Source organism: Paroedura picta, chromosome 10, assembly GCF_049243985.1.
Source record: "Paroedura picta isolate Pp20150507F chromosome 10, Ppicta_v3.0, whole genome shotgun sequence".
Taxonomy (NCBI): domain Eukaryota; kingdom Metazoa; phylum Chordata; class Lepidosauria; order Squamata; family Gekkonidae; genus Paroedura; species Paroedura picta.
The window spans coordinates 29,357,534-29,376,541 of NC_135378.1; the positions used below are offsets into that span (position 1 = coordinate 29,357,534).

Below are 19,008 nucleotides of genomic sequence, written 5' to 3' on the forward strand. Positions count from 1 at the left end.
TGGAAAGGGGGTTGTAAATACTATTTTTAAACAATTCTGTATTAAAAAGTTAAGGTTTCGAGTGTTTGTATTGTAGGAAATGTAATTTTGAGCCCTGTTATAATGTTGAAATTCGTAATTTTGAATTTTGTAATTTAGAGTTTTCTGAAAGAGTTGAATATGAAAGAGTTTTATGTTTGAAAAATCAGCTTTATATATATGGCATTTTGTAGAAGGGTGATCATTTAATTTTTTTAAAAATACCTTCAAATCTTTTACCTTCTCCTGCTCTTTCTTCATTTTGTATCTCCTCCCCCCCCACCCCACCCCCCGGTTGAATCTATATATACTATTCAGTTCTGGTTAACTAATATTGTGTACACATGGCAAGCTGTAAAATTAATCCACTGTTTTTTTTTTCTCTTTTTGGGGAGGGGGATTAATATAGTAGTACTGATCAAGTAAATTCCCCCTCCCCCCATGCTCCTTCAACCTCAGGTCAGTGTGAACATTTGCCGAGCCATCTTTTACCCTGTACCTAAAGCAAAGTTCAAATTATTATCTTGCTTTTCCCATCCAGGAAGACTGTGAAGAGCAACTGGATACCATCTTGGAAGAAATGAAGACTATGCTCCATCCCATCAAAAGCAGCAACACTGTCCTATCGATTGACCCTAGACTTTCAGACACCCACATGAATCAACTCAATGCTGGCCTGATTATAGATGGCCCCACTTTAGCTTTTGCCTTGCATGAAAGTACGCGTAGGAGATTCCTGCAGCTCACGACACAGGTGCGGGCTGTCATCTGCTGCAGAGCCACACCCCTGCAGAAGAGCAAGGTGGTCAAGGCCGTGAGAAAGGAGCTCAGAGTGATGACATTAGCTATAGGTGAGTCACCTGTCTCACCTGTAGGGGGGCATAAGGGCGGTGTTTTGATAACTGGGAAACTGACTTGGAAAGTAGGCCTCAGGCACTTGGGTGAACAGTGAGCTGCATAAAGAGCTAAGAAGTGATAATGCCCATCATAGTGACTTTCTTACTTCATACAGGTTACAGGAGCTTTGATGTGCATCTTTGATGTGCTTGTATGGGCTGCCTCCCACAAGTGAAGTGAATGGAAAGGTTTGCTCATAAAGAACCTTCATGTAGAATGACAATATGTTCTGATTTCTGTATCAGAACAGTTGGCCATCCCAGGGCAACAGCGTGTGCTATGTGGAAGCAACATAAGAGGAATTGTTTTTTTTCCTTCCAAGTAGCCATGGAACTATATAAAGAGGGCAGAATCCGGCCTGCCTGTCGGGTCCCCTCTGCAGTCAACATTTGCACAGGGAGAACTGGGAACCACATTCTAACTGGCCAGGAGGGGAAAAAGCAGAAACCGCTGCAACTAGTACTGCCTGAAAGTAGCCTTCCCCAAGGAACAATTTTCCCAGGTGTCTTTGCATCTCAACACCCGGCAACCTCAGGAATACTTGCAGACATACACAGCCCCTCCATACCTGTTCCTGGCCCCTGCTGGGCTACATTAGGCATTACCAGGAGTAGCTGCATCAGAGACCTGGGTGTAAACTGCACGGAGCTTTTATTCCAATCCCAGGTCGATTCAGTCCCTACCGACTACACAGAATGTGATTTCCATTTTGATTTGGGGCTATTTAAATTTTCGTTCTGCAGCAAGAAGGATTGATCCAGAGTGACCCTACCTTTATTGTGCGATATCTTAGAGTGCCTTTAATGCTCAATATTTCAAGATTCGGATTGGGAAAGCAAACTGTTTTGAACCTCCATGGTAGAGACGCTCTGATTGGCCAAAGGTGGCCATGTGACAAGCTTGCCTTAAAGGAGAAGCCCCTAATTTCTCTCAACTTCTGTCGGTCTTGGGTTTTTTCTCCCTCCTCTGCCTTCTTTGATCCTCTCCCCCCCCCTCCAAGAAAAAAAAGAGACTCCCTGCTTGGCTCCTCTCCCCCCCCCCTTCAAGAAAAGAAAGAAGGAGGCTTGGCTCCCCCCCCCCTTCTGAATTACCCTAACCATGTGCAGAACACTTTTCTGTTTCAATGGGGATTGACAATGGAATAAATAATGTAAGTGCAGACTCTGCCCTGGAGAAGGCTGTAGGAGCACAGGTCTGCGGTGCCTGCCTCAACCACTCAGAGATGAGCTGCACACCCTGGGAAGCCCGTTTGTGATTTATGAGGCCTTCACCTTTGGCTGTACGCATGAGAACACACACTGAGAATTTTACTACAGCCCAGAACAGGATGGGGGTTCTTGGCCACTATGATTTCTGACTGCGAGCTCCATATTGTCTGAGAATTGAATTACATTACTTGTTTGGGGCTTCATTTTTTATTAAACACTAGCTGCCTGGCCTTTATTATATTATATCCTGGATAGCCTGGATGGGTGTTGAAAGCATTTTCTCTGTGTATTTTATTTATCACTAAAGAAGACCCTTTGGGTTGAAATGCATTTGGTCATTAGTCATAAGATGTGTAACCATGAATGTTATTCTTGGGAATTGTGCATGCAGCATTTCATAGGTTGTTCTAATTGTGGATTTATGTTCTTAACTATATTTCTGTATATAGTTTTTAATCCTGTTTCATTGCACGAGGCAACCATAATTTTTTATTCTGATATTTAATTGGCTCAATCATTGGGATCCTAGCTAGGTACTTTTCCTACATTCTGAGCTGCCAAATTACCACTCTTCAAAATGCAGGGGATCCTTGCACCCTATGTGTCAGTTTGAAAGGGCGTCCTAATTCAACATACAATAGACTCGCCAGTGTTACCTGTGTACAAATCTCTCATGTGAGTTTCCTGCTTTTTCTGGTAGGTGATGGTGCCAATGACGTCAGCATGATCCAAGTGGCTGATGTGGGGGTTGGAATCACTGGCCAAGAAGGCATGCAGGTAGGGAACCATAAAAAGAAGCAGTGTTGTTTATTGATCCACCTCATGAGGAAACATGAAGCTCAGTGGATTTGCCAGTTGGTTCAAAGGCTGTGAACATGACAGCTTGAAGCTTCAGAATCCAAGGCCAAAAGCCCCCCACCCCAGTACACAGAATAGATTTTTTAAAAAAATCCTCACCTTATCGGAATATATGGAAGTTACTGTTGTCTGTCATCTAGGATAAGGTGAGAGAGTGTAACTGGTCCGTAAAGACCCAATGAGACTCATTCAAGCAGGGATTTGAATCCCACTGTCCGCTGTGGTGCAATTCTGCAATAAAATGACTGCTACTACTAATGCCAGTTTCTGAGTCTAAGTCACCAACCACGGAGCAATACTTGGCTGTTCAGTTCTAAGTGCCCGAGAAACCATAGAGCAGGAGAGGCCAAATTGTGGTTAGCCAGATGTCCACGGACTACAATTACCATCAGCCCCACCCAGCATGCTAGCTTGCTGCCCCCCTTTGCTACATAGACTACAGATTCATATTATTTCATGTCTCTGATTCCAGATGTGCAGATTAAAAAATCTGCACATTAAGGTAGTTAGACGTGAGGCGTTTCTCCAGTTGTGGGAATGCCAACTTGTTTTTTTTTTTTTAAAGTAAAGAGACGCTGTAGGGAGAAAGCAGCAGCTGGGATGAGGGAACTGCAATGGGAGAGGGAGCAGAATTTGGGAGAGGGATGAGGGAACAAAATTTGGGAGAGGGAGCGAGAGGAAAGGAAATGGGCTAGGAAGGTTGTGGGGTTTGCCATACCCTGCAAACCTTTCCAAGTTCCCCCTTTTGTCAGGTTCTAAATTCCTAAGAAATCAGACCCCACATTAGGAGACTATATCCTGAGATCAAATTTCCAGAGAAGGGTCCACCTGTGAACAGTTTCAGGAAACATCTCCACTCTACAGTCTCTGGATATTCTGTGCTTCCTGGAAGGGTTCCTGTTGTCTTCAGGAGTCTGTTCCATTCACAGCAGTCATTGGCACATGGGAGCAGTGTTAGGTGTGAACAGTTATGGCAAAGGGATGGAAATTTCTGTCATCTCTGAGGCACATAAATGGCCCAAAATTCATGAGTATAAATGCAGCTTGTTTCCACAATTACATCAATAGATCATTCCCAAGTGCCCAAAGATAAATACTTAGAGGTTCTTAGTTGGAAATTAACAACTCTATGAATGATAGCCAATTATTATAACAAATGTTATCTGCCAGAAATGTTGAAGGGAAGATGTATGCTTTATTGTTTGTTTTCAGGCAGTGATGGCAAGTGATTTTGCAGTTTCCCAATTCAAACAACTGAACAAATTGCTGCTTGTCCACGGCCACTGGTGCTACACCCGACTCGCCAACATGGTCCTCTATTTCTTTTACAAGAATTTGGTAGGTTTCTCCCAGGAACGGTGGTGGCGGTGGCTCCAGGGAATGGACAGGAAGGGGGACAAGCAGACTTTGACAGCCGAAATTGCCTCTACACTCCTGTCTTGGGTGGAAGGTCACTGCTCCAGAGGCGTTTAATAGTCAATTTAAAATGTTGTGCACCAGAAATGCAATGATCTGTCAGCATTAATAAGGGACTGTGACAATCTGGCTTCATTTATTAAGAACTTTGGTATACCAAACAATTTTTTTGTAGTTTTTAGTTTGAGAGTCAGGAATAGGTCTGAGACAGGCTGGCTTTTGTAATCACAACTTTTAAAAGTTTAATCATATATGGATGTGGGTTGGGGGCAGCAGATAAAAAGGGATATGAAGAAGAGTTGGTTTTTAAACCTTGACCATTTCCACACAATGAATCTGCCCCTGGACAGCCTCCGCAGGTGGGTGACTTTTAGAGCCCCTTCCACATGACGTTGCCAGCATCAGGAGGCTGTCCAGTAGCTTGTTCTAGTTTTGTCCATTTTTAAATATTAATTCTAATTAGAGCCTCTTGTGGCGCAGAGTGGTAATGCAGCAGGCATGCAGTCTGAAAGCTCTGCCCATGAGGCTGGGAGTTCAATCCCCGCAGCCAGCTCAAGATGGACTCAGGCTTCCATCCTTCCGCAGTCGGTAAAATGAGGCAGTCGGTAATGCCTGGGCAAGTGGATGGCAAACCACTCTGTATTGAGTCTGCTAAGAAAACACTAGAGAGTGTCACCCCAAGAGTCAGACATGACTCAGTGCTTGCACAGGGGATACCTTTACCTTTATGTTTAAATTCTAATTAGGGGAATAGCCAAAACTGGATTTATAACTGTAAATCGCACGTACCATCAGTGAACAACCAGGGGCAAGGAGAGAGAAAGGGAAGGAGAGGGAAACTCTGGTTTCTCTTCAGATGGAGGGGGGAAAGCAGTGCACATGGGATTTTATCACATTTTGTATCTCTTTTATTGTCTTGAAAGTGTAAGCCACCTTGAGCCACAAGGGAAAAGCAGAGTATAAATTTTTTCAATATATAAACAATAAGGTTCAGGGAAGGCCAATTATTTTTATTACTGAGATATTCAGAATGTCATCTTAGGGACTACTATCTGAATCATCTGTCCCTGTTTGCCCCCCCCCCCCATTAATTCCTTCTCCCTTTTTGTTATCTCTTTTCATCTTAACAGGCATATGTAGGTATCCTTTTCTGGTACCAGTTCTTTGCTGGGTTTTCTGGAATAGCCATGACAGACCACTGGAGTCTCATTTTTTTCAACCTCCTCTTCACATCTGTACCACCAATTGTATATGGTCTTTTGGACAAAGATGTCTCTGCAGGGACCCTTCTCCGAATGCCAGAACTTTATAAATCCAGCCAGAGATCTGAGGTACAATCTGGTTTGGCTCAAGTGCCTGACTTACCACTTGTGATTGTGTTGCCGGTTCCTCCTGCTCCCCCCCCCACCCCCCACCCCCCACCCCCCACCCCCCACATATACTTCCTTGTTCAATTCCTATAGTGGGATCCTGGAAAGAAAAGGCAGTGCTTCACAAAGCCTCTAGCCAGGTAAGGTAGGTGGCCTTACAAGAGCAGCTGGAGGCCTTGGGCTGACTGACGTTCTGTTCTCAGTAGCTGCCCCGTGAACTGCTGTTGCTTACTGAAGTTTCCTGCCGAAGACAGCTTTGGCAGGGACGCAGGCCATACTGAACACTGAGTGGTAGTGCAGACTGGCCATAAAGGAAGTATTTGGCCAAAGAAGCACAGCAGGTCAGGATTAGAGGTGGGGGAGGTCACGGAGGCCAGAGATCCCCGAAACTGAGAGTCCTTGGCACAGACTCCGTGTGCAGGTTTCACATTGTCATGCACATAGTCCATGTGCAGCTCACGATCACATGAAGCCTTGCCAGAAAACAGAATGGACAAAGAAAATGTCTTTTGCTGAATCCATTTCTGTTGGTGGGTGGGCAAATGCAAGCCCATTTTGACGGGGAAAATATCCTGATTTTGGAACTTAATAGTCTGTGCATTTGTCTGCCAACCACATGTTGCTGCTCTTTCTTAAAGCAAAACAAACCATGGTTTGACTTTTGTCTCTTATTTGGGACGCAGCAGATGGGCTCAGAGCCTCCCCAGAGGCTATGACTTCTCTCCTGATGCTGTTCAGGCCTTCTGAGCGCAGCTTTCAGAAGCTCCATAGGTAGGGCCATGGCCACATCAGGAGGTGCCATTTTCTCCCAATTTTTTGGAATTGTATCTCCTGAAGCCAAGGACGTGTTTTCTCCCATGTTTGTTTTTCAGCCTTATGTATCCTCAGCCTTCTTTATCAACTTAGGAGATGCCTTATATCAAAGCTTGGCCTGCTTTTTCGTGTCTTACATGGTAAGTTGTGGGAAAGGACATTCTTCCCATTATCTCTGACAGATCCAGTTTTCTTGCTTGCAGCAATGTTAAAGTACTCCTATTTCACAAGAAGAGTTATTAGAACTGTGGGTGTGAAAAGCCAACCATTCTTGCAGTATGTTGAGTGACTATGCTATATGGTCCTTTTTAGTTATTTTTATTTAATGTTTGGTTTAATAGACCACCTTTCCCCACAAGCGGCCTTGACACAGTTTATAGTGTATGTCATATATAATATATTATAAGATCACAGTAAAAACCATATTAAAACTTTAAAAGCTCTGTTCCCTACCCAGCCCCACTTCTTAGCCTGTCCCCTTCTTCTTGTAATGTTAACAGCGGGAATGACCTGGGGTTGAATGGAGGGAGGCCCCTGGATCTTGTTGGCTGTACTGGTTGGTGCCTTGTTCCAACCTCAACCAAACATCTGGCAGACGAGTGCAGTTTGCAGGTCCCGAGGAACTTAGGCAGTTTGGTCAGGGCCAGGATCTCGGTTGGCAGCTGGTTCCACCAGGCTGAGGCCAACAAATGTATTCATGGTTAAAACTCATACAAATATTAAGACATTTAAAATTCTGGAGGGAGGTGCCACCATTCCTGGAAGAGATTCAGCCCCTTATTAGTAAGTACGCCAGTGAGAAGTACCCCCTAAAATGTAAAACCCTGAACTAACAAGCATGAAGGACATTTGAGAAATATAACATATTAGGACAACAGTAATCAGCTTGTAGCTCTAGGCCTTCAGATATCCATCAAATGTTAGCGAGAAGTTAAATAGAAAAAGGTATAAAGAGGGGCTGTGGTCCTGAAAATGTTTGTTCCATTGCAGACTTACTATGATTCTAATATAGACATCTTTTCCTTCGGGGGACCACTGAACACGTCGATCTTTTTTATAATATTATTCCACCTATTGATCGAAAGTAAATCTGTGGTGAGTATGTGTCCCATTCATTCATTCCTTCTCAGGCTGAATTCATGCATTCTTCTTGAGTGGGCAAAGGTTAGTACAAAACGTTCTTTCATCAGCATCATGGCGAAGGTGTTGCTCGAAGTCTATCCACAGCCCCACAGCTTTGGCAGTTCAGATCTGGCAGGCATATTAGCCAGCCAAGTGAGCAACCATTGAAACAGCATGAGAGATTTTCAAAGAATCAAGCCTGCCCTTACACACACACACACACACACACACAAAGTTTGCTCCCTTGGGGTGTACTTAAGAGGTCTAGGCTGACTCTGGGCACTGGAAGCAGGGGACAGGGCTTCTCATCTACCTGAATTCACCTTTAGGGAGAGGCAAGAAGAGAACAGGATATTCTTAAATCTAAAGTCTTCAAGTGGAAAAGTGAAATCCTTTGAGTAGCATGGTCTGCGCATAAAGGCAATGGGAATGCACCTTGGGGCTGAACATTCTCCTCTGTTTATGGCTCAGCAGTGAAAGACTCCTAGTTTTGCAGGATTCTCATTCCATATGAGGCACAAACCGTGGCCCTACAAAGCAGGATTCAGAACCACAAGTTAAACTTGGTTTGCAGCAGAGAGCACTATTGTTGTTGTTGTTGTAATTGAATTTCTTGACTGCCTCTCCTCCATTGGGGCTACCGTTTGAGGACGGGGCATAGCAGTGTTTTTTTCTGTAAAACAGATTTATTTTGGTTATCACGAGGAGGAATGGGGAAAGTGAGCACAGTAGCACAAGGATGCTCAATCTTATTTCATAACAAGAAGATATAGGGAAGGGGTTGCCTAAAGCTATATTTCTGCATTTCTTTTCATCTTACACACACAGAGGAGAAGCAGGTTCTTATATGCTTGTTCTTTTTTTTATTATTAGAATATGATCCAAGCAGCTGTAATAACTGGAAGTATCATCCTGTATTTCTTATTTTCCATTATCTTTGGTTCGCTGTGCATCCTTTGTAATCCACCAGCCAATCCGTACTGGATAATTCATAAGCAGCTGAGCAGTCCCACATTCTACCTGGTCTGTCTCCTATCTACAGTTGTGGCTTTGCTGCCCAGGTATTTGACTAGTTCGAGCTCTGAACTTTGGGGGGTAGAAAGAAATTCACTTCTGTGTGAATGGGTGTTCTGCGGTTCTTTGGCCTTCACTTCATGTATTCCACAACAGTAGATCCAAGCGAGTCACAGAGTATGAACTCAGTAGAGAGTTGTGGTCACAGCCAATCCCAGCGCCATGTAACAAAGGCCTGTGCTCTCAGACACCTGCTTTTCACATCCACATTTCTAGTGCTGGGTCTGCAAGAGAGCTTTGAATCTCAGAAGCTTAGGCCGAGGGAGTTTTGTTGTTCAGGGCTTAGTTCTACTGCTTTCTTGTTGCACTACTGTTATATGGTCAGTGCTGTGGCTTAGAAGAGAGAGGTGATCTGGGAGAGGCCGTCCACTGAGTATTCAACAGCTTAACTTCTCCATTTCTTCTCCCAGCACTTTATCTGTCCATCTGCGATACTCCTTCAAACTGCAGAGTTGATCAGGAGCTAATGTGATTGATTCTTCATACAACAAAATCAATGCTCTACCATGAGACTCTCAAAGTCCCTTTGGGCAGTGGGAACACCTCACATGGCTCTTGAGATTCAAATGGGGGAGGTACTCTGAGGTCCCTGGAGGAAGGGGAAAGGCTGATGAATGTGGCCACTAGACTGCACATACCCCTCAATGAGTCTTTACTCTTCTTGATTCTTGGATGCTTTAGGATGCTTTGGGCTGATCCTGCGTTGAGCAGGGGGTTGGACTAGATGGCCTGTATGGCCCCTGCCAACTCTATGATTCTATGATCCCCCCCCCCAAGTAGCTAAAAAGATAATAAATACAGACCTTCCTGCAGTCAGAATCACCATGTCATTCTCTTATGATCTGTCCTTTTTTAGTTTCAGCATAGCTGGCAATGGCTGGGATGAAGCAAAGAGCTTCTGGGTTCATGGGGCTTAGTTCTGGAGAGAATGATAGGTACAACCACATGGTTAGAGAAGTTACTTTCCCAAAGCCAGATAGGTGTCACTCTGAACGCACATTTATTTATCCTTTATATTTACAACTTTTATCCATTCTTTTTACATTCTAGGTATCTATTCAGGGTGGTACAAGGAACTGTGTGTCCAACGCCATTGATGAGGGCCCGACAAATAGAAGAACGGCTCTTTGTGCCTCAGAGAAACCAGATGCGCCAGAAAAGCAGAATTGGCATACTGTGACTGTGACTCCGTTTTGGATGTATTTTGTTGTTTTTAATAATTTTTTCTTTATAAACTATAATTCAGAGACATTACAGAAAGTTACAGAAATAAAAGAATTTTAGATATTTCAAATACTTGTCCCAGTGTTTTTGAAAATCTTTCAGCGGTCTGTGGTTGGCCAAATCTGTTAGTTTAGCCATTCCTGCTAGTCTTTTCAGTTTTGTGAGTCCACGTGGGGGGGTCTGCTGCTGCTTCCAGCTGGTGGCGATGAGGAGTCCTGCTCCTGTTGTTACATGAGAGAAGAATTCAACACCCTGTTTAGGTATACCTGTGGGTAAAATGCTTAACAGAATGTATTTGGGGTCTCATACAAACTGACAATTAAACACAGTTTGCAATTCATCATGAACTTTGATCCAAACATTTCTGATCAATTTACAATTCCACCACATATGAAAAAAGGATCCAATAGCATCTTGACATTTCCAACATTTACCATCAGTTTGTTTAGACATTTTGCTAATAACCTTAGGTGTCAAAAACCACCTCTAAAACATCTTATACCAATTTTCATGCAATGCTTACCATTTCATCAGTTTCACATTTTTATACCACAATTTTATCCCATTCCTCCATAGTAATAGTCACACCAGAGTTTTTCATTCACTTTATCATGCAAATTTTCACTTGTTCTGTCTGTTTAATAGTTAAGCAAAAGTTTTAGATTCTGCCCAAAAGATGTGCTTTGTCTTCCATTATCAACTTTTCAAATTCAATTTGCTCTCTCAAAATTCCTTGGGATTGTTTTTATTCTTTCATCTTAGATGCCCGTTGCATATAAATAAGCCAGTCTATTCTTTTTTCTTCTTGTACCTGCTGCCAGCTTTTCATTTTCCTCTCTTTATCCACCAAATTTTGAATATGCAAAAAATTGGTGATCTTACTTCTTGTCCTTTCAAATGATAATTTTTAATGGCAAAGCTTTCAGACTGATCCTTTCTTTATATTTTCCCCATATCTTTAAAGAGCTGTTTCTATATAGTTGATGCCATTCAGAATCTGGGTTGTTGTTGTTGTTTCCTGGCCATAATAAATTATGCAGTTTTTGAACTAAACCCATTTCTTCAAATATCAAGTTTCTTTTCAGTGAATCTTTGATCCCATCTGTTGTCCACGTTAACACTGCTGTGTGGTGACATCGCTTAAAGTTAGGAAAACCTGACCCACTTCTCTTGTCATCTTGCAATATTTTGAATGCAACTTGTAGTCTTCTTCCAGACAAACGTTGATAGCACTTGACAGTTTGTTAAAAACCTTTTATTTCAGATTTATCAGTAATATTCGGAATAAAAAATGTAATATTGGTGACACATTTATTTTGGTTATTGCCATTCTTGCAGACCAGGAAAAATTCAGCTTTGCCCAATAGTTCAGATCTTTGGCAGTTTTTTGCAGAATACTGTCATAATTATTTTGAACTATATTATTCAAATCCTTGTCTATAAAGACTCCAATATATTTAATCTTGTTAGGGTTGACTTCACAGCCTGAGATATTTACAATCTCGTTAGGCCTCTCAGCTTGTCCTTATGGTGTAATTTTAGTGTTTTTCTTAATTTTATAACCAGATACAATTCCAAAGTCATTTAACAGTTCATTAATCTAGGGATGGACAATTCAGGTTTGCTCATCATTAGTACAACATCATTAGCGTAGTTATCTCATCTCCATCTATTTGAAGACCAGAGATTCCTAGATCTGATCTTATGTTTGTAGTCAGGACTTCTTGGACCAAATTAAATAACAACAGCCACAGATGACAGCCTTGAAAACTCCATCACATTTAACACCAATCTCACATTGTCTCTAATGTCCCGATTTGGCATAAAGCCTGTCTGGCCATCACACATTACTTGTGAGACACATCTCTTCAGTCTTTCTGACAGAATTTTTGCAAAAATTTTATAGCCCACATTCAAAAGCGAAATTGGTCTGTATAATTGTGGGATCGCCAGATCTGTGTCTTCATTGTATATAAGTGACAAATAAGCCTGGCTCAAGGATTCCGGACAATCAGTCATAGTCTGATCAATGTTTTTATTCAATGTTCCCTGAAGTTGAAATGTAACTAAGTGGATCATCTTTTTGTAGTACTCTGACAATAACTCATCTGGACCTGGTGCCTTATTCTTCTTAATTGATATTATTGCATCATTAACTTTTTGTATTGTGATTCTCCAATTTAACATTTTTTGATGAGCCTCTGAAAATTTCTGGAGTGAAATGTTTGCTAAGTATTCTTGAATTATATGTTCTCTTGTGTGCTGGCATTTATATAACTTTTCATAGTATTCCACAAAACAGTTTTGAATTTCATATTCTTTTCAATGTTCCAAACCCTTAGATCTCATCATTGAAATTGTGTCCCTCTGAGATGCCTTCCTTAGTCTATAAACTAGCCATATCTCTGGCTTATTTGCAAATTCAAACTTCTTTTGCTTTAAACATTGAGTTCTGTTTCCTCTATTTCCAGTAGATCTCTTTCTAGGCACAGCTCTCTGATTATCTTTAAATGTGCTCCTGTGGGACTTAACTGATGCTCTCTTTCCATGTTTTGCAGTTGTGTTATTATATTTGACATTTTTTCTCTTCCTTTCCTTTTCAGGGAGGCATTGTGGCTAATTAGTCTTTACTAATTATTTACAAGCCTCCCAGAAAGTAATTTTATTAACCTCGGGGGTGTTATTAATTTGGAAAAATTGGGCCTGACACATAGAAGAACGGCTCCTTGTGCCTTGGACAAATCAGATGCACAGCAAAAGAATAGCCCCAGTATAGATCGCTGGGAAACATTCTGAGAATTCGGCAAAAGCAAAGTTGGCAAACTGTGACTTTTGCTAATATGTCCATTTTTTATGTATTTGGATATATTTCCTGCCCATTTGGATCAGCTACCCCCAGAAACACTGAAATCAACTGAAAACTGAACTAGAAGATTACTAAATGTCTATTTTATATCTCCTGAGGGAATTTTGTGGGGCTACTGATTCCTATAATGGATTCAATTCTAAAAGAAGACTACATTGATATTTCTTTAATGAATAAGACTTAGTTCTAAGCAGACAAGGTATTAAAATCCCCAGCCAAAATGGATTGCAGTCCATTTCTCCTAAGCCAAAACCACCCTGAGCCATAAGGAAGGGCGGTATATAAATGCAAATAAATTATTAATGAAAAATAAAATGTTGATACATTTAGATGTCTTTCTTACAAAATGTCTATTTTATAGAATAAGCAAGCTGACCACCACTGCCACTTAAAAATATATATATTTACAAGAAGTTACTCAAGGTATGTGCAGAACAGGCATGTATTGTTGAAATCCCTCCCCCCCCCGCCATTCACTCTAGACTAGTTTGAATTCTGCCTTAAGCAGACAACATTTTAATAAATATATGTAGCCAGTTCCCTATCCACCTAACCATCCAGAAATCAAAACTACAGTCCTCCAGTTTACCCATCAGAATAACATGGAGAATCTTGTCAAAAGCCTTACTGAAATCCAGGTAAACAACATCCACTGAGTTTCCACAGTCTAATAAACCCATCACTCAATCAAAGAAGGAAATCAGGTTGGTCTGGCAGGGTTTTTTTGGAGACAAATCAATGCAGATGTCCCCAGATCAACATGGATCAGCATGAGGCATTTCTTCTAGGCTATGTGCCAGCCACTCTCTATAGCCCCATGAATTGCACAGCTTTACTTGTCTCGGAATAGCTCAAGGTAAGCTGTGACTGCTGTTATCTTCAGCTGTGCTCATTTAGCATTCCATTATGAACTAAGATACAGATTTCTTCCAGTTGAGGTTCAGGGAGCAAACTGGATGGAACTGCTAATTCCTCCCCAATATGCATCTGTGTATTTTACAGTGAGTGACCGTAGATCAAGGGTTGTCAAACTGTGGCTCTCCACATGTCCATGGACTACACTTCTCATGAGCCCCTGCCCTACATTATTTGGTGCCAGTGTGGTAAATTCAGACATGTTATTTCTGTTATATTGTAACTGTAAAGGTAAAGGTATCCCCTGTGCAAGCACTGAGTCATGTCTGCCCTCCAGCGTTTTCATGGCGGACTCAATACAGGGTGGCCTTGCCAGTGCCTTCCCTGGTCATTACTGTTTTACCCCCCAGCAAGCTTGGTACTCATTTTACTAACCTCAGAAGGATGGATGGCTGAGTCAACCCTGAGCCGGCTGCTGGGATCCAACTCCCAACCTCATGTACATCGCTTCAGACAGCATTTCTGCTGCTTATCACTCTGTACCACCTACCAATTCATGTGGAGCTCCATAACCATGCAGTGAAAGGCATTTTTAATACAGCAAACTTTACCAATAATCAGCTGATCTCTAAACCCCCTAACCTGGTTGTTAATTTGCTAAAAACTGATTTGCTTGATAAAAATGTCTCAGAAGGAAGGTACATCTCTGAGGAATTAATCCATGTGTGACGAGTCAAATTAAAATTGCATGCATTTATTTCTTTACTAATGGTAGTATGTTCCTTCTTCCCATTCCATGTGGCTATGTAACCAAAGCCCCCCTAAAGGCATAGTCCATTATGGAGTGCTGTGATCTCTGCCCCCAATGCATATTAACTGGAACTGTCAATTGATACATGCCATCGCTGCAGACCAACAGTCAACGTGTTTACAATGTAATCTTTTGCACTACTGGTTTTAACTCTTTCCCAGCCTAAGAGATTGTAGGTTTTCAGCAAGACAGAGTCCTCAACTTGAGCAGTGTAGTTGCCAGGTACTAATTCTGCTCTCTCTGTCTTGGGAAAAAGCCAAAGGAGAGAAGTGTCCTGTTCACAGAGATGAGTGGGTGAAGGGTCTGTTTGTGAAACCTGCACCCCAGTGCGTCTCACTGAGTCCAATCGCTTAAAGAGACAGGAAAAGCCTCCAACTCAGCACCTGTCTTCCTTACTAATGAATGTCAGGTAGTAAAGAAATTTGTAATCTTCTTGGGTTTGAATATATTTGATTGAAAGGGTTTTTTCCTCTAACCAGGCTTCCCAGTTTCTTGTAAAGCTCCATCATTTAACAAAAAATCCATTCCAAGAGATCTTGGTATTTTCCAAAGGTTGGAAGAAATTTGATTATATAGTAAACATTACTACACTGTGCTTTTAATCATGTTTGCTGGATTACATCCTGAGTGGCTGTTAGCAATGACGCTGCTAAAGGATAAGCATTTCTGGACAAATATGGCCCAGGGTGAAGTTTTTTGAGTCCTTGATGAAAAAAATGTGAAATCAACTGCTCACATTGAATCAAAGAGCTGAATTTGATAGGATTTTAAGCTAATACAAGTGATCAGAGGCTTGAACCTATGCAGTTTCCATGTGGGTTAAAAACTGTTCTTTCATGTAGCCAAGGTCAATAATTTCTGTGTCCCACTGGGACTTTGCTATGGTATTTGACTTTCACAACTTGACTTTGAGACTACTTAATAGACAACCCCATGTATTATTCCCTGTTTTCATTATAAACATTTAAAAACTGCAACTGCTACCATTAAATAACTAAATCTTGATACTCACATGTATGCACATGCAAAAAAATGCAAAGAGTTAGTTTAGTTATTACAAAAATAAAGACCATTTTATAAAAACAAAACAAAAATACAAAGTTTCAGTAACATGGTTACATACTTCATAAGGAACTGGATCAAACACTGAAGTCTTCAGGGATGTGATGATGCAAGCCATCTGAAGTTAATTCAAATTTTGGACCCCCAACTGTTCTTTGTCCCCTTCCATATAAAGTTACAAACGACTAAGTGCAATTTCAATTATGCCTTTCCAAGACCACTGAAGGAAACTTGGAAGTATGAAACTCTGCTCTTAGCTATACTGGTTCCTATTGACACTACTAGAATGCTAGCAAAAAATGACTCTTCTGTTGTTGTTTTAGTGGGCCTTAATTATTATTAACTGGATCAGGCCTTTGTATGTGAATACTATAGTCAAATATAGAAAAGAATCCATCACCCATCCAGGTCAATGTTGGGGTGGTACTACGAGTATTTCAGCCAGGTGGTAGTTTGGCTCATGTAGAAAGACAGGTTTAGTCAGAACCAGGGGCCATTTCGCACGGCTTCAAAGTAGCACAATGGTTGCTATTTGGAAACGCTACTAATTTGCCATAACCCACGACGTCGTAGACAATCTGCAACAATTCTGAAACCAATCAGCAAAAAGCGCTTCGTTGTGGCGCTTTCAGGGGAATCCAGAAAAGTGGATTCACCCTCCGGATAGCGATACACTCCTGCAACCAATCTGCAACAGTAGCGCTAAAGACCTGTGCGTTACCATTGTTGCTGGTTCTTCAAAGTCCCTCCCCCTGGCTCTCTCCTCCAAACTTCCGGCGAAGCGATCGCCATTTTTTTTTCTCCGAGCGAGCGGGGATAAACGCAACGGCGAGCCTCTTTCTGTTTAGAGGCTTCCCTGGCTTCAGTCCTTCACCTTTAGTCACTAAGCACAAACCACTGAAAAGCCCGTTTGCTGAAATAAAGTCCCTTTATTTTTTACAAATAAATTCAGCCGAAAATCGGGCCCGTGAGAGGGGGGGGGATTTTTTTTTTATCACTCGAGGCAGCGTGCAAACGATCATACAATCAAACGACAGCTCACATTAGGCAGCTGGATGGGTCTCTCCGTAGCAACGAATCTACCTAGATTCGTTGCTATGGGTCGTTTTTTTTTTAAAAAACCTTTCTTAAAGGGAAAGGGGATGCTTGGGAGCATGCTAACGGCTGCCCATTGGCTGCTTGACGGCCAGGGGCGGGACGAGCTTGGCAATAGCGCTTCCTTTCTAGCGATTTCTGCCGAGACCGGAAGCCTGTGGGAAACGCTAAAAAACGCAACTGATTCCACTACAAAGGCAGGTATGCATAACGACGAATTCCACTATTTTAAATGGCGATTTTTCATTCCGCAAACAATTTGCAACAAAGATCCCTGTGCGAAAAGGCCCCAGGTCTTGTACCACCTGGAATAATGACAGTATTCTGCCAACTTGGGTTCCCAGCCCCTAGATCCCTAAGGAGACTCCTCTTCCATCACTCCCCACTTTTCTCAGGGTACATTGACACTCCCAGCAGATCAAATCTCAGAGATTTGTCCAGCCTGGGGGTCTGTATCCTAACTTTCCTTGCATTTAATCTTTTAATCCAAGTTACTATGGGGGACCAATCAATAAACACATGTTGGTCTTACCCTATCTTGGTGTAGTGATTAGGAGTGTAGACTTCTAATCTGGCGAGCTGGGTTTGATTCTGCGCTCCTCCACACATGCAGCCAGCTGGGTGACCTTGGGCAATAATATCAGGGCTCTCTCAGCCTCACCTACCTCTTAGGGTGTCTGTTGTGGGGAGAGGAAAGGGAAGGTGAATGTAAGTCACTTTGAGACTCCTTCAGGTAGAGAAAAGTGGCATATAAGAACCAACTCTTCTTCTTCTAGCACTAGGGTAAGCACTACGAGCCAGTTTGGTGTAGTGGTTAGGCATGTGGACTTCTAATTTGGCAAGCCAGGTTTGATTGCACTCCCCCATATGCAGTCAGCTGGGAGACCTTGGGCTCACCACGGCACTGATATCAGGGCTCTCTCAGCCTCACCCACCTCACAGGGTGTCTGTTGTGGGGAGAGGAAAGGGAAGGTGACTGTAAGCTGCTTTGAGACTCCTTCGGGTATAGAAAAGTGGCATGTAAGAACCAACTCTTCATATTCTTCTTCAGTTTGAGGATGGGGCATAGAATAGTATAGAAAAGCGGCATATAAGAACCAACTCTTCTTCTTCTTCTTCTAAACTCCTGGGGTGGAAGGCAATTCACCACAATTACTTCCTTACATAAGCTTCATGAGTCTGATCCACTCCACTGAGACAACTGATATAACTAGGAAGTAGCCCAATGAGTCAGACTTACAGCTGTGAGGATCCCTCAAAACCAAAGACACATGTATCCTCAGTTGTTTTTGTCTTAGGGAATATACTGTACTTATGCATTTTATTTCTCCACTTGAGGGATGACCAGAGTCAAATTAAACAATTACTAACCTGCAGTGGCTGTGCAACCACATCTCTGTTGTTGATTCGTTTGTTTTCCATAACATAAAATGTTTTCAAATATTGTATTTATACCTTCAGGGCTATTTTGTACTTTTAATACTATAGAACGCTTTGAAATAGTGAACACTGAAGCATTTAAATCAATTTTATACAGTCTGAGATAGTTTACAGTTGTGGTTGTTCTGAAGTTTGGCTGTACTCCACATGTTCAAAGGTGCTTGTTTCATGGACTTTCACAGTCTGCCAGAAAACAAATGAGCATAAGGCTCATACAAAAACGAGAGAGGGAGAGGAGGGGCTGCTGCAAGAAAGTTCTTCAAGAAATTCAAGCAAAAAAAATCTAGCAAAATAATGCTTGGATTTTCTGATACTAATTAAAGGAATAAACTTGAGAAAAACAGTGAACAGGAAACATGTAGAATTAACCTAAATGTTAAGAGTATTTTAATGCAGTTAATATCTAGTCTAATGAGGGGTTTTAACAAATGCCAAAAATTCTAATAATCCCACCAATAAAAGAAAGAGATTACATGAGATTACATACACTAAATACATTCTGGCTAAAAATAACTGCAAATAAATCCCTTTGAAATCCTTTGAATAAGATGTTGTAGAAATTCCACTAACTTCTGAAGAATAAGTTATGCAAATATATGGGATTGTCTACCTGACATTGGTCAACATTATTCCCAACACTCCTCCATTTGTTGAATATTTTAAAGGGTTTATCCGCACTGCTTCCCTGGTCTGGACAGCCCAAACCAGCACAATCTCATCAGCTCTAAGAAGCTATGCAGGGTTGGCTCTGTTATTTGGATGAGAAGACTTCCCAGGAGTACCAGACGATGACATGGAGGCAAGCCATGGCACACTACCTCTGAATGTCTCTTGCCTTAAAAGCCCTACAGGGTCACCATAAGTCAATTGTGGCTTCAA

At 41.8% G+C, this 19,008-nt stretch overlaps 1 protein-coding gene across 4 annotated transcripts in view; it reads left to right on the forward strand.

The window, feature by feature from the left end:
• The window catches only part of LOC143819843 (phospholipid-transporting ATPase VD-like), a 57,080-nt gene extending 47,010 nt beyond the window's left edge, over positions 1-10,070 (forward strand). For all 4 annotated transcript variants that reach the window (XM_077301894.1, XM_077301896.1, XM_077301895.1 and 1 more), the window contains 8 exons: positions 560-869; positions 2,824-2,900; positions 4,194-4,319; positions 5,528-5,728; positions 6,640-6,720; positions 7,571-7,675; positions 8,576-8,763; positions 9,827-10,070. In XM_077301894.1, coding sequence (XP_077158009.1) covers positions 560-869; positions 2,824-2,900; positions 4,194-4,319; positions 5,528-5,728; positions 6,640-6,720; positions 7,571-7,675; positions 8,576-8,763; positions 9,827-9,956 — 1,218 coding nt within the window. In that variant the 3' untranslated portion in view covers positions 9,957-10,070. The remainder of the gene's footprint in view (positions 1-559; positions 870-2,823; positions 2,901-4,193; positions 4,320-5,527; positions 5,729-6,639; positions 6,721-7,570; positions 7,676-8,575; positions 8,764-9,826) is intronic.
• Positions 10,071-19,008: the final 8,938 nt, after the last annotated feature.